This window comes from Uranotaenia lowii, chromosome 2 (assembly GCF_029784155.1).
Source record: "Uranotaenia lowii strain MFRU-FL chromosome 2, ASM2978415v1, whole genome shotgun sequence".
In the NCBI taxonomy this organism is placed as follows: Eukaryota; Metazoa; Arthropoda; class Insecta; order Diptera; family Culicidae; genus Uranotaenia; species Uranotaenia lowii.
In genome coordinates, this window is record NC_073692.1 from 295,382,049 (window position 1) to 295,395,632 (window position 13,584).

Here is a 13,584-nt window from a genome sequence, read left to right on the forward strand (position 1 = left end):
AAAAAGACTTGGATGGTTTAAAAGGTCACAAGGCTATATGCTAAATTTGAGCTGAATCTAACAACGGAAAAGGGTTCCACAAAATCTCAAGTGTGAAACGGATTCTGAGATATTGTGTTCTGAAGAAGCATAAAAACTGGGTTTTCATCAATTTTTTTTTACCAATCGGTTGCTTAGTTATGTTGATTTTATTAAAATTTAAATTAAGACTAACATTTCACCTGAATACTGCAACCCGATTGGACTTAAAACAAAAAAGTTATGGCAGTTCAAAGAGTGTATTTTGATGGCATGTTTCATACACAAAATGCAGGTGCAATACTTTAAAGAAAAAATAATAAAAAAAATATTTCGATGTGGTTTTGATGAAATTTAGAACTTTTCGTCGAGTACCACTCATCATAGTTTGGTCACCCTATTCGCTGACTTCAGCGGTCATTTTGTTCTACAATCTCTTCATCTCTGTTGCATCCCGAGTCGTCCTACCATTCTTCTCCATCTTCTGCTTGACAATTGCCCAAAATTTTTCGATAGAGCGGAATGGAGGGCAGTTGGGTATAGGTGTATGTCCTTTTCGACCAAATTCACCAGTTGTCTCGATACCACTGTAGTACCTCTTTGCTGTAGTAGCAGTCTGCCAAATCTGGCAAAAACTTTAAGGGTCCTTTGTGAGATCTATTGTACGGAAAAAACGTTTTTCAGGCACTCCTTGTACATTTCGGAGTCCACGGTTTTGTTGTTCATAAAAACCGGAGGTTTTCGTCCGCAGCTGCAAATACCTTGCCAGACTTTCTTGCAAACTTATCGGCAAAAACGAGTTTGAACTTGGCGGGGACATCACCCCGACCAGTGGCTTTGTAAAATTTTTGGCCTGGAAGCCGCCCAAAATCCATCTTCACGTACGTTTCGTCGTCCATGAGGATGCATCCGTCGTACTTCGTTAGAACCTTGTTGTATAACTTCCGGGCCCGTCCTTTGGCTTCTACATTCTTCTTCAGAGTCCGGTTTTGTTGCTTACTGGCCCGATAAGATAGTATTCCTTCACGCAGACGAACCCGGTGCACCGGTCGGCATTGAATTTCTTGGCGATGTCATAGTCCGACTGCCCTAGGTTTACCTTGATCGTTTATGTAGCTGTAGAGAGTTCTACTCAGCTTCTAAGAAAATGTCAAAAAAGTTGAACAGTTGACAAATTGCTCTGAAAACCAGATGACAGATTCCCAGGTTGCCGGTCTATCATGGTCTATCTCATTGATTTTAATTATATTATTTTAATTACAAAAGCTACTTACGCCTAGAGAATTAAACCGCTGCTCTCTAGGTTGCAATGAAACTCACCAGCCTCTCGACCAATCAAGCCATAGTTCATTGCTTCTGTAATAATAAGTATTTAAACTTAATATTATTTGAGATGATTGAATGGGTTGGTCAATAGATTGTACCTTATTTCGCTTAAAGGACTTCCAGTACATTTAATAAATAAAAACAAAAATTCTCATCATCAAAAATTATTGGAATATTTGATAAGAAAAATTCGATTGATTCGAAAAATTTGACAGACTTTTTTGACATGTCGCTTAGAATATGAAGGTTTTCTAAAACACCTAGAAGTATCTTAACGGTGCGTTAGAAAGTGTAAAGCGAACTTTATCGACCTTCTTGAAAGAAGTTGCATTAAAAGCCCTTAGAACTTCCGTTATCGACAAATCAATCTTTCAAAGGGCGATAGAAGTTCCTGAGTAACTTTCACGTGACAAGAGTCACCTGAAGCTCTCGTAAAACTTTTTTTCAGCCAAATGTGAACTTCGGAGTTTCAACTTTAAGTAAAAACGCGACTTTTGGTTGCTTAGGGTGTACTTTTATCACTTTCTCTCTTTTCCGAATCTATTCTATTCACTACTAGGACGTGGCCGGCGCCGTTATTGATGTGTAAAGAAAGAGATGGTCAGTGTAGAGAGCATCAGTTTTGGACATTGTGAATGTTTCGTCAATCCCGGAGTAGCAACCATTGGCCATGTGGAACTGAATTCTACTGAGGCATGTCTGCGATCGTGGAATTTGAAATGATTATAATGAGAAATGATAGAACAAAATAAAACTTTCAAGAAGCTTTTGAGAGATTGGTTTAAATAAAAGAGAAACATTTCAGGTTCAACGATTGAAGGTAGATGTGAGTAGTCAATCAAGCTGCGCAAAATTTTCTATACTTGTTATCTCGTTGGAAAGACTATTTACTTTGCTTTCTATTTTAGTTAAAATTTTTATTCATTCCTTAACCTACGGAGCATAACATTCCTAATTTTTTATTCAAATAAAATTGAACCAAAATTATGGAGGGGGGAGGGGGATGGGGGGGGGGGGGTGGGTTGTGTACTTTGAAAATTTAATGTAAGATCCCATGGAACTTTCATCTAAGGCCGATGACATAGTGAATACGATGCGATGCGATGCGGTGAATGCGATTCAATGCGGTGAACCACATTTGATGAAAATGTATGTGAATCGCTTAAACCTGACATACTCAACGCGGTGAAGGAGATGTCAATTTGTTCCGCCGCTCGAATTCGCATAGGCTGCGTCCGTAAATTTTCCGCCAATTCGCATCGCATCGCACTCACTATGTCATCGGCCTAACTCGACTATTATGCGAATTATGTTGTCTGAAAACAACACTATTAATTGAATGGTTAAAAAGCAGCCATTCTAGAAAACCAATCCCATTTCCTTAGAATACAAGTAACTTTATAAAATCTTGTTATTGGTAGGTACAACTAGTTATATCTATAAGGGCCTCAGTAAAAGAAATATCCAAACGAACAAATATTTCAAAGACAATTTTGTTTTACTTGGAGTTGTTTCATACCAAAATTTTATAGCACCACATATAGACGAAATTTTTACTTGCCTAAGTAAAAGACCATCTACGTTCATTAGCTTTTAAGAAATAGACAATGAATACGGTACGAAAGATTTCCTATGCAAGTAAGATCTTCTGCGAAGGATAAACAATTAACGCTGGCCATAGGGACTTGAATGGAACAGTAGTTTCATCACCATACTGCACTAGGGCAAAGGCGCCTCATCATCACTCAACTAGCGCCAGTTGTTTTTTATCTTATTTTGTTTAACCAACAAGAGGGAAAACCGAGGACTTAAAGAACCTAAACCGTCGCTCGGTTTAAATTGGCTCCGGGAGAGCCTTTCGGTGTGGGAGAAAATATGTATCCATTTGTATCCCTCAAGTCCCTTGACCAGGCACGATCTGGCTTAAATTAATAAGTGAATCTGCTGCTGATATCGTCGTCCGGGCCTTTCCCGAATGGAATCGGTTGAAGACAGAATAAAACATCAACAACTGTGCAATAATAACAATTAAAAGTAAACTGCACTCGTGCCGATGCACTTTGCATCCGACAATGAATGGTCCAACTTTGGTACTGAATTTTAAAATGGGTAGAAATGGGAGTGAAATTGAGGAAAAATAAACCAACTGGTGCTGGAGTCGAGGACGGGGTGTCCCAAATTATTGTGGGCTATTGAATCATTTTCGAATTGGTCTGATCGCTAAAAAAAATCATAAAATTATTACAAAATGTTTGAAGACTTTTTTTTTCAAATTTATGTAATTTTTAGGTAGAAATTTTATCCATTTTATTAAGGAACACCCCGTAAAAGGCACCAGAAGAAGCATAAGTGTTCCATCCACCAGTATCCCGGACGGTTCGTTTTGCATACAAAGTGGAGTGCGATTTTTATGGTCCTCCAAAGAGATCGAGAAAGCGAGAAAAAGATGGAACACTAAGAGGGTCGATTCGAAACAATTTGACTAGATTGTTTTTTTTTTTGCTCTGTCCAGTTTCATTAAGTGAACTTTGGTGTCTTATCTCTGGTAATGGGATGAGATTTGCTTTATTATCTAGAACCGAGGCAAAATGTGAACTTCCTCCTTCCTGCAGACTAGGTTGTCTATGAGAAACCATTCATATTTAGGTTTCCGTTAAGATTACAGCTTCATTATTGTTCAAATTAAAATTTCATATCAAGCATTTTCTACCTCGGTTTTTTAAATAACTTGAATTCTTCAAAACTTGAATCGTTTAATTGAAATTCTGCCCGGTATCAAATGTGCTTCCTCTTAAACCAACCTTCATATGCATCGCCTTCCATTGAATTCCGCCATAAAGTCGCGACCGCGACTGAACCGATTTAAATTGCAGTCGTTGTCTCGATTCGGGGACAACATCCTTTAATTACTCGAGTCCAAACGGTTACCGACAATCGAAAGACGGCACCCTTATTGAGATCCAGTCAGACACCGGGAGCCATAAAAAGTGCTACAAGAATCGAACAATAAACGATGCCTTCGACCTGGCTGAGTCACTTTTGGGTTGAAAATATCCGGGATAAGATGATTATTTTATTTTTTTTTTTATAAAAAAATCTACATTCATCAAAAGTTTTTAATAATCCAGGACATCTCTTGGTCTTAAAAACTTGAGGAAGAATCAAAATTCAGAAACCAATTTGATCTTATATGACAGTGAGCTAAATTGAGTAAAATAAACCAGCTGAAGGAATAAATAAAATCATAAACAAATCTAACAAAGTGAATAAAAACCTACAAATAAGAATTGTTCGGAGCCATACCAGCTGATACGAAAACTGACTAGAAGGAGAGGCAATTCGCTCTGCAGGAATACGGCCGTTGATCTTTTTAGCGAACGCAGAATCAAACTAGAACCTAAACAGAGCAACGAAAACACGTGCGTGCCACTCTCCTGCTGCAGCAGCAGATCTGTTTATGTTCCAAATTGGTAGCAATTGTAGCTTGCAAGCTGGGAAACATGCAACAAGCCACCACTTAATTTGCTCGAGCTTGTTGTTGTTTGGAAAAACATGTTAGTCCAAATAAAGCCGTGGTATGCGCATATGTTTTTAGAAGCGGCACCACACAGTTGGATGTGAAAATCTTACCCAGTCAGTTGAATGCAGTTCAACCTGGTGGCTTACGCATAGAACATTTGCTACAATATTACTCTAAACCAATATAGAAATTTGAACGTTTGTGCCACTAGAAAATCGCTTCCCTAACTTTTAATCACGAAATAATTATAACGTATTCAAATTCGCAGCTTTATTCGCGATTGCCTTATGTACAGAAAGAAAACTTAGCTAGATCAAAGAAAACCAGATTGCAAACCTGGTCTTCTGCAAACCTGGTCTCAGATTGCAAACATCCATTACATAGAGTGAGCTGAGCTGAACTGGATTAAAACTTATTCTAAAAATTCCTCAAATTTCATCAAATCTGAGGTTAATTGCAGTTTCAAATAACTAAACTTATGAATTGTTAGAAGAAAGATTATGAACAAACCATTAAATGAGAAATGCAACATCCAAGCTATTATGCGTATCGTTGATGTTCTGTTTGAAGGTGTTGCTTCAGCAAACTCATGTAAAGTGGCTGGAAGTTGCATTGATTGCATTTAAGTGGAGTTCGCAATTGTTCAGCAATGACCGATTCCGATCGTCGTGCAACGGAACCAGTTTCTTGCAGTTCTCGGATAATATCTAGAAAATTAGTTTATAAAATTTATGATTTCCTGAAGACACGTAACGAACAAAACAAAACTTACCATCCACCGACATCAAATAGCCGGTCATGAATCCGTTCCAGTGATCGGCCGATTTCATTAAACCGGAAACGTAATCTTGTGAGAAGCAATGCAGATGCAGCCGACGCTTGGTAGGCTTCATGTGGAAGCCCATCAGAAAACGGTCTTCCGGACATTGTTTGGAGGCAACACGCTTAACCATAGCCAATGCTAGCCGGCGCATTTCTTCCAGCAGCGGAATGTGCCGCAGTTGCAGCTAAATTTGGAAACGTTTTTTTATTTTGATTGTTTTTTTCAAAAATTAAGAAATTTCTAAAAATTTACCTGATACTGATTATCGATATCCTCCCAGGGTAGCACTAAATAGTGGAACTTAAACTTGGGAAATTTGTCCTCCATGACGACCGCCAAATCGCTTTTTATCAGATGATTGGACGGCAACGCTAGATCCCACAGCAAGGCGTTTGATCGATCCTCTCTCATGGCTATGAAGATTAAAGATTCACCGGGTTACAGAACACGTTTTCTACTGCTAGAAATTTCAAATGGAAATGAAAGACGCGTTGGATTTAAATTCAGGGCCAACTATTTGATTATAAAATTTGAAATCCTTCCTTTTTCCGGTTTGGCAAGCGTTTGCAAATGTTTTCGAAATTTTTCGAAGCGTTTGTTGCGTGTGCAAACAGTGCTGCCAGTCATCTTGTTTTCACGATGCTTGACCGATATTGTTTCATTGTTCTCCGAAAAAGTGTCGCATGTGAGTGAATGAAAATGCTTCCGATTTTTTTTTCGTATACCACTTAAATATTGTTATTTCCTAATCTGGTTCGACGATTCATTTGTAAAAAAATATTTTTTGGAGACGTAAATAAAATTTTATTTATAAATAGTGAAAAATATACCATATTATCATGTGATTGAGTTGACTGATAGATTATTTGCCTTGTTTAATTGGGATCAAAATTCTCACTTGTAAAGACTTACTGTTTTTAAGATTATCCAAATTATAAGAGATATCACTTACATTAAAAGTCAACTTCCAAAGAACCAAATTCCAAAGCTCCGTTTTGAATTTAAAACGGAGCTTTGGAATTTGGCAAAGTGTTGATTCTTTGTACACTCAAAATAAAGTTAACTTCAAATATAAATGATATCTCTTACAAATTGGATAATCTTAAAAATATATTCAAAATTCGTAACCGCGAAAACAATTTCTAAAAACACCTCCAATACTGTTTCCAAGCGACAAAATGGGGAGTCCGCAAAACGATCCGGATCCCCAAAATTAGAAGATGCCTTACTCATCAAACTTCCTATTTGACAGCCATCAGACAGCTCTGCAAATGAATAGATGAATTCGTTCTCCGAAACCCATTCATTGGCGCGGTTGATGATTTTTGACCGCCGCTCTCATCGAGAGTTAACCATTTTTGAACGGCGACGATCGCAGTCGGTGGAGACTCAAATAAATCGGAACCGAACGAAGCAAAAGTTAGCAAATTGATTTTCTGTCGTTTCTTTTTTTATGTGGATTGTTAATTTTGGTCTTCAGGAGTTGATTCAAATTTTGCTTGAGTTTAAGAATTTGAGCTTCGGACACTTGTGAGTAATTCGGATAGCATAGGTTTCTTGAGAAATTCTACGAATTCCCGATCGGTCGTTCTGTCTAGAAACAGATCGGTGCTCCCATAAATCACCTTTACAAGAAGATGATCACAGAAATATGAGAAATAGGATTCTATTTTCGGAAGCGCTCGGCCGGAGGATCTCTTCAGTTTGATTTGTTTTGGTTGGTTTGACGGGAGTTTGGTTTTTGATTTTTTTTCTCTTTCTGGGTATTTAACTTTGGTTCGCCAATGTGCGTGTGAGATTGGCTCCGCGTTTTGAGGTTTGTCGTAGATTTTTCCGGTCTGTTATTTTTTTTTTAACTTTTTGCAGTTTTCATCTCTGAGCGTTAGTTAAAAATAGACCTCATGTTTGCCGTTTGCGTTCTTGTGTGTGTATACGTTAGGTGTTGACTTTTGGGATTCCCCCATGTTTTGAAAGTGAAGTGGCAATGTTTACTCACAGTTTTTGCATTACAAATGGCTTCAAACTTCAAGTCTCGAGCCGTCGATTTTGTCTGGGTACAGAATAAATACGCCAAGCTAATGAGCTTTTTTTTGCTACGACGGGTGTGAGATGTCGTGACAGACCATTACTTTGGCGCTTATGGGAAGTGTTAATGACCTTCAGTTGATGAATGTCGAGATGGTGAGATATGATCAAAATGTTTTTTGCTCTAAGAATCCGATTTGATTGGACAGTTATTCGTCATATTAAAGTTTGGAAAGTTTTTCCCAACTTTGAACTAGAATTTTTATGGCACGATGTGATTAACCTATAGAAGACTAGCAATTTTAAGTGGGAGTAATTTCATTGAAGTCAATGATTGCAAGTTGCAGTTAATTGAATCACTCGGGAATCTATCTAGAACGTCACTCGAGATATAAAAAAAACACTAACTAATGACAGTCCAATCCAATGTACTTTTGTGATTGTTGACCACAAGCTGAATAAGCCATAAATTGTGATGATTTGCACATTTTTCTCGTACCTGCTTTAGTGTTACAGAGAAACACAGCTTTGATTGATTGTTATTTTGTTGGAATTCTTTAAAATGATTCAGCGAAACGGAAATTTCCGGATAAAAAAAAACACAGAAAAAGCACTGATCTCACTGACATGACACTTAGAACAAAAATTTTTAACATTTTTTGTCTAATTTTTTGTTGTCAGATTTTGTTGGTTCACAATACCGACTGCAGGTGGCGAACCTGAAAAAATGTGACAAAAATGCTCTGTAGGAAAAAAATGTACCTGTACCCGATTTTGTCGTAGAAATTGCCTGTTTTTTTAAGTTGGGTGGCATTTCCTAATTGGGATAGCATTTCTTCAAATCGATCGATGCGCACTCTGGAATCGATGTTGCGTACTGTTGGAAAAATTATGCAGAAAACGAAATCGAGTGCCCAGTCAGTATGATCAGTGGAAAAAGGGTATTTTTTTTTCTTAGGTTGGGTTGATCTTTTTGTGTCGATGATTTTTTAATTTGTAAATTGAAACATCGTATATAAATACTCAAATATTATTACCTTTATTTTATCTTCGATGACCTCGAAGAATCCCAAAACGGTGAGAAAAATATCTTTCAGCTGAATCAAAAGTTTCCGAGAAAGGTGTCGCCCCACTAAAAGATTCCGATTCAACGCGACCTTCTCAGAAGGAGCTTAGGGATCAGAAAAATCACCAATGGCAATGATGATTGTTTACATCAGAAAGAGTCGGTCAGATATCATCTGGCAGCTGACGACAACCTTTTTGCCATTTATCACTTTTAACGGTTAGATTGCACTTTTAATAGGAAGGAAGGAAATCCCACCCAATCGATCGTGGAAAAGGCATTTTAACATGATTTGTTTATGTTTGTCAAACCACTGGAGCTCTTAATCCATTGATAAGGTCTATTTTCGCATTTGCCCGAGGCAGTGACCTTGCTCAATTAGCAGCCGAGTGTCCTAGGTCCAGTTGTGTCAAATGCCGTTTATGTCCAATCTATTTGCCGCCATGTTCAGTTTCAGATCTTTGCCGGCAGCCGTCGTTTGTATATTTATACCTGTCGAAGTGTTGTTTGTAAATAATTATCACTGCCGCTGAAGCAAAATGTTGTTGGAGGGAAGAAGCTTTTTGGTTTAGCGCGGTATGTTCAGTAAAAAAACTGGTTTGACTAATGGACTGTAGATGAGGTGTACGGAATATTTCATGTTATGCAAATTATTCAAAAATTGTAGTTGTGATGAGGTAAAAACAGTAATTGAAATGTAAATGGATAGTATGGTTAAAGACAATAATACAGATTTCGGTATCGAATTTTGAATATGGCGAATGCCCCAACATCACTGTTTCGAGCAAAACGCGTTTAAAGTTTGAAAGCTCCATGAGCTCCCAGCTAGAAATTTTATTTTGTTTTCTTTATTCCTCAAAAACCAAATTTCCTTTACTCAAAATGTAGGTTTCCGAACATATATACTTAATCAGCTGATAATTCCATTTGTTTACATTTGGCGCTTTCGTCCTGTCGTTTTTTTCATCCATCAGTTTTTTTTCTAATACATAATAATAGTTTAACATTCATGAAAACAACATGTGTGTCTCAGTGAATATGTGCCTATAAACAAAAAAACAAACGGATTTTCGGGAATTTTCATCCATGCGTTTGTTTCTTTTTGCCTTTCTAATAGAAAGGTTTGGTTATCGGTCGATTTGAGAGATCATTAATTATGGGTCTTAGACATACCTTTATAGGTACCTACCGACTCAGCTCGACGAGTTCTGTTGATGTCCGTAGATTTGTGAGTGTAGTTTTAAAAATGTCAAGAACGTTTTTGCGAAACTGGGCTGCACAATTAAAATGATTTTAGTCTCAAAAGAATGCATTTTTTTTCTACACAACCGTTTCAAAAACGGGAAAAAAACAAAATAGTTGAAACCGTTTTCTTTACGAAATACATATCATACTTATTATGGCATAAAAAAAGTTGCTAGTGGCGCCTCGAAGCAGCAGCACCAGCAATCATTTATAAATTGGAGATAATCAAAATAAAAAAAAATAAAATTTATTGACTCGAGACGCTTGACTAAGAGTGGCTCAAACTCAAATATGTAAAAGGCATTACTAAGACGCACCGTGGTCTGGGCAGTTTCTCAGTCTGCTGGGGCAAATACGGCAACAGTGTTTATATCTTACACTTCTTGCTTTTCAATGCAGCAAATGGCGGATGGGCGTTTCCTTCATATATGAAATTATAGTGTCTATAGCCATGCCGGGTGTCAACAAAATGCAGAGCCGTACAGAAAACTGCGTTGGGGGGGAATTTATATGAAGATTTTATGACCCTCGTTTTTTTTACCCGTGTTGAAGAATGAATTTATGTTTTTTTTTTTCATTTCTACATACTCATACATAATTTAGATTCAATTTCAGATGCAGAATTCAGATTCAGTTTTCAAATTCAGAATACAGGTTTAGGAATCAGAATTCAGGATTCAGAATTCAGAATTCAAAATTCAGATTCAGAACTCATATTCAGATTCAGAATTCAGATTCAGAATTCAGATTCAGAATTCAGATTCAGAATTCAGATTCAGAATTCAGATTCAGAATTCAGATTCAGAATTCAGATTCAGAATTCAGATTCAGAATTCAGATTCAGAATTCAGATTCAGAATTCAGATTCAGAATTCAGATTCAGAATTCAGATTCAGAATTCAGATTCAGAATTCAGATTCAGAATTCAGATTCAGAATTCAGATTCAGAATTCAGATTCAGAATTCAGATTCAGAATTCAGATTCAGAATTCAGATTCAGAATTCAGATTCAGAATTCAGATTCAGAATTCAGATTCAGAATTCAGATTCAGAATTCAGATTCAGAATTCAGATTCAGAATTCAGATTCAGAATTCAGATTCAGAATTCAGATTCAGATTCAGAATTCAGATTCAGAATTCAGATTCAGAATTCAGATTCAGAATTCAGATTCAGAATTCAGATTCAGAATTCAGATTCAGAATTCAGATTCAGAATTCAGATTCAGAATTCAGATACAGAATTCAGATTCAGAATTCAGATTCAGAATTCAGATTCAGAATTCAGATTCAGAATTCAGATTCAGAATTCAGATTCAGAATTCAGATTCAGAATTCAGATTCAGAATTCAGATTCAGAATTCAGATTCAGAATTCAGATTCAGAATTCAGAATTCAGATTCAGAATTCAGATTCAGAATTCAGATTCAGAATTCAGATTCAGAATTCAGATTCAGAATTCAGATTCAGAATTCAGATTCAGAATTCAGATTCAGAATTCAGATTCAGAATTCAGATTCAGAATTCAGATTCAGAATTCAGATTCAGAATTCAGATTCAGAATTCAGATTCAGAATTCAGATTCAGAATTCAGATTCAGAATTCAGATTCAGAATTCAGATTCAGAATTCAGATTCAGAATTCAGATTCAGAATTCAGATTCAGAATTCAGATTCAGAATTCAGATTCAGAATTCAGATTCAGAATTCAGATTCAGAATTCAGATTCAGAATTCAGATTCAGAATTCAGATTCAGAATTCAGATTCAGAATTCAGATTCAGAATTCAGATTCAGAATTCAGATTCAGAATTCAGATTCAGAATTCAGATTCAGAATTCAGATTCAGAATTCAGATTCAGAATTCAGATTCAGAATTCAGATTCAGAATTCAGATTCAGAATTCAGATTCAGAATTCAGATTCAGAATTCAGATTCAGAATTCAGATTCAGAATTCAGATTCAGAATTGAGATTCGGAATTCAGATTCAGAATTTAGATTCAGATTCAGAATTCAAATTCAGAATTAAGATTCAGAATTCAGATTTTTGTAAATTTATTTTCAGCATATCGGTGAAAATTTAGATTCTTGGAGAAAGAATATCGGAATTGAAAATTTATAATGATTGATGTTGCGGGGTAAAGTATGGTGTGCGTTTATAAGTTTTCCTTGCAAAAATGTTCTTTTGCTCTTTTCTCTTCATTTTTCTATCCATCTTTATCAGATTCAGAATTCAGATTCAGAATCCAGAATTAGAATTCAGATTCAGATTTAGAATCCAGATTCCAGATTCAGATACAGAATTCAGATACAGAATACAGATTTAGAATTTAGATTCAGAATTAATATTAAGAATTCAAAATTCAAAATTTTGAATTCAGAATTCAGAATCCAGAATTCAGAATTCTGAATTCTGAATTCTAAATTCTTAACTCGAAATCTTAATTCTGAATTTGAATTCAGAATTCAGATTCATAATTCAAATTCTGAGTTCAGATTCAGAATTCAGATTGAGAATTCAGATTTAGAATTCTGATTAAGAATTCGGATTAAAGATCAACCTGGAATTTGAAATTGGAAATTATATTCAAAAATTAGACTAAGTGTTGTAACTCAAAATTTAAACTTTAGAATCAGAATAAGATTTCAGATTTAATTTCCAGAATGAGATTAATCATTTAATAGTCATATTACTTTCCCCTCCTTTTGTGAGAATTTTTTCTTTTATGCATGGTTGAGCTCTAAAAATGGTATCATGCTAGGCCACGTGTCACGGCTATCCATCATTATTGTAGTTGGTTTTACTTATTCAGTAAAAAAGCATTAAAAAACAGTAAGATTCGAACCGTGACCAGCATCGTGAAAGTTCTGGTTGCTACCACGGCACCATTTCAGCGTGTTATAAGTCTTGGAAATTCAACTGTTTAAATACCATTGTTTCCATACATAAAATGAACTCCTTGTAACAGTTTGTTACTTATTTCTATGCAACTCCGTCACAAAATCGCCCAACTCCTATCCTCCGTGGTGAAAACTACAACAGCCATTTCAATTCCCTTTTCCAAAAACGCCTAAACGCAGGCACTTTCCTCTAGGGGTTATCCATGGGCGTCGGGTTTAGGCAGGGTTCGTACCGGGGAAGTGATATCACTCGGAGAGCGACACACTCGAGTAAAATTTAATGAACGCGTATGTGTGTCGGTCGAAAGTATTTGAGTCTTGTCACGTTTCGTCCATACAGAGCTTGTGCTTTCTGCCTGTGAACGTTCTAGATAACGGAAGTGCGCGTCGTGTAATTGTAATTTCGTAGTTGTTAAAAAAAAAGTGATGTAAATGTTTTAAAAGTTATTCTATTATTTCAGATAGAAGTAAGGAAAAGTCAAGCCTTACAAAAATTAGAAGTTAAAATCCTATTTAAAAGGGCTAACGTTAAACTAAAAGTACGATAAAAAAGTGGTTAAAAACACACCGACCACATTGAGTGTACAACAAAATTCTACAGAAACACTACGTTAAAAAGGTCCAAGAGGGCCTTTTTTGTGTTTTCGTCTATTTGTACCAGCA

At 36.3% G+C, this 13,584-nt stretch overlaps 2 protein-coding genes across 5 annotated transcripts in view; one reads left to right on the forward strand and one right to left on the reverse strand.

Moving 5' to 3' along the window:
- The window catches only part of LOC129745460 (matrix metalloproteinase-2-like), a 247,357-nt gene that overhangs the window by 68,387 nt on the left and 165,386 nt on the right, over positions 1 to 13,584 (forward strand). The window lies entirely within an intron of this gene.
- Positions 5,348 to 6,232, reverse strand: LOC129745458 (aprataxin-like protein). Its single transcript, XM_055738560.1, has 3 exons — positions 5,940 to 6,232; positions 5,637 to 5,871; positions 5,348 to 5,571 (listed from the first exon to the last, which is right to left on the reverse strand). Exons 1-3 carry the CDS (start codon positions 6,096 to 6,098, stop codon positions 5,405 to 5,407), a joined length of 561 nt encoding a protein of 186 aa, XP_055594535.1. The 5' UTR covers positions 6,099 to 6,232; the 3' UTR covers positions 5,348 to 5,404.

Excerpts from the sequence above, each read along its gene's own strand:
- LOC129745458 (XM_055738560.1), bottom strand. The coding sequence starts at position 6,098 with ATGAGAGAGGATCGATCAAACGCCTTGCTGTGGGATCTAGCGTTGCCG. Across the intron at positions 5,872-5,939 it reads ATATCGATAATCAGTATCAG|CTGCAACTGCGGCACATTCC; the intron begins GTAAATTTTTAG and ends TTCCAAATTTAG. Across the intron at positions 5,572-5,636 it reads CTATTTGATGTCGGTGGATG|ATATTATCCGAGAACTGCAA; the intron begins GTAAGTTTTGTT and ends CTAATTTTCTAG.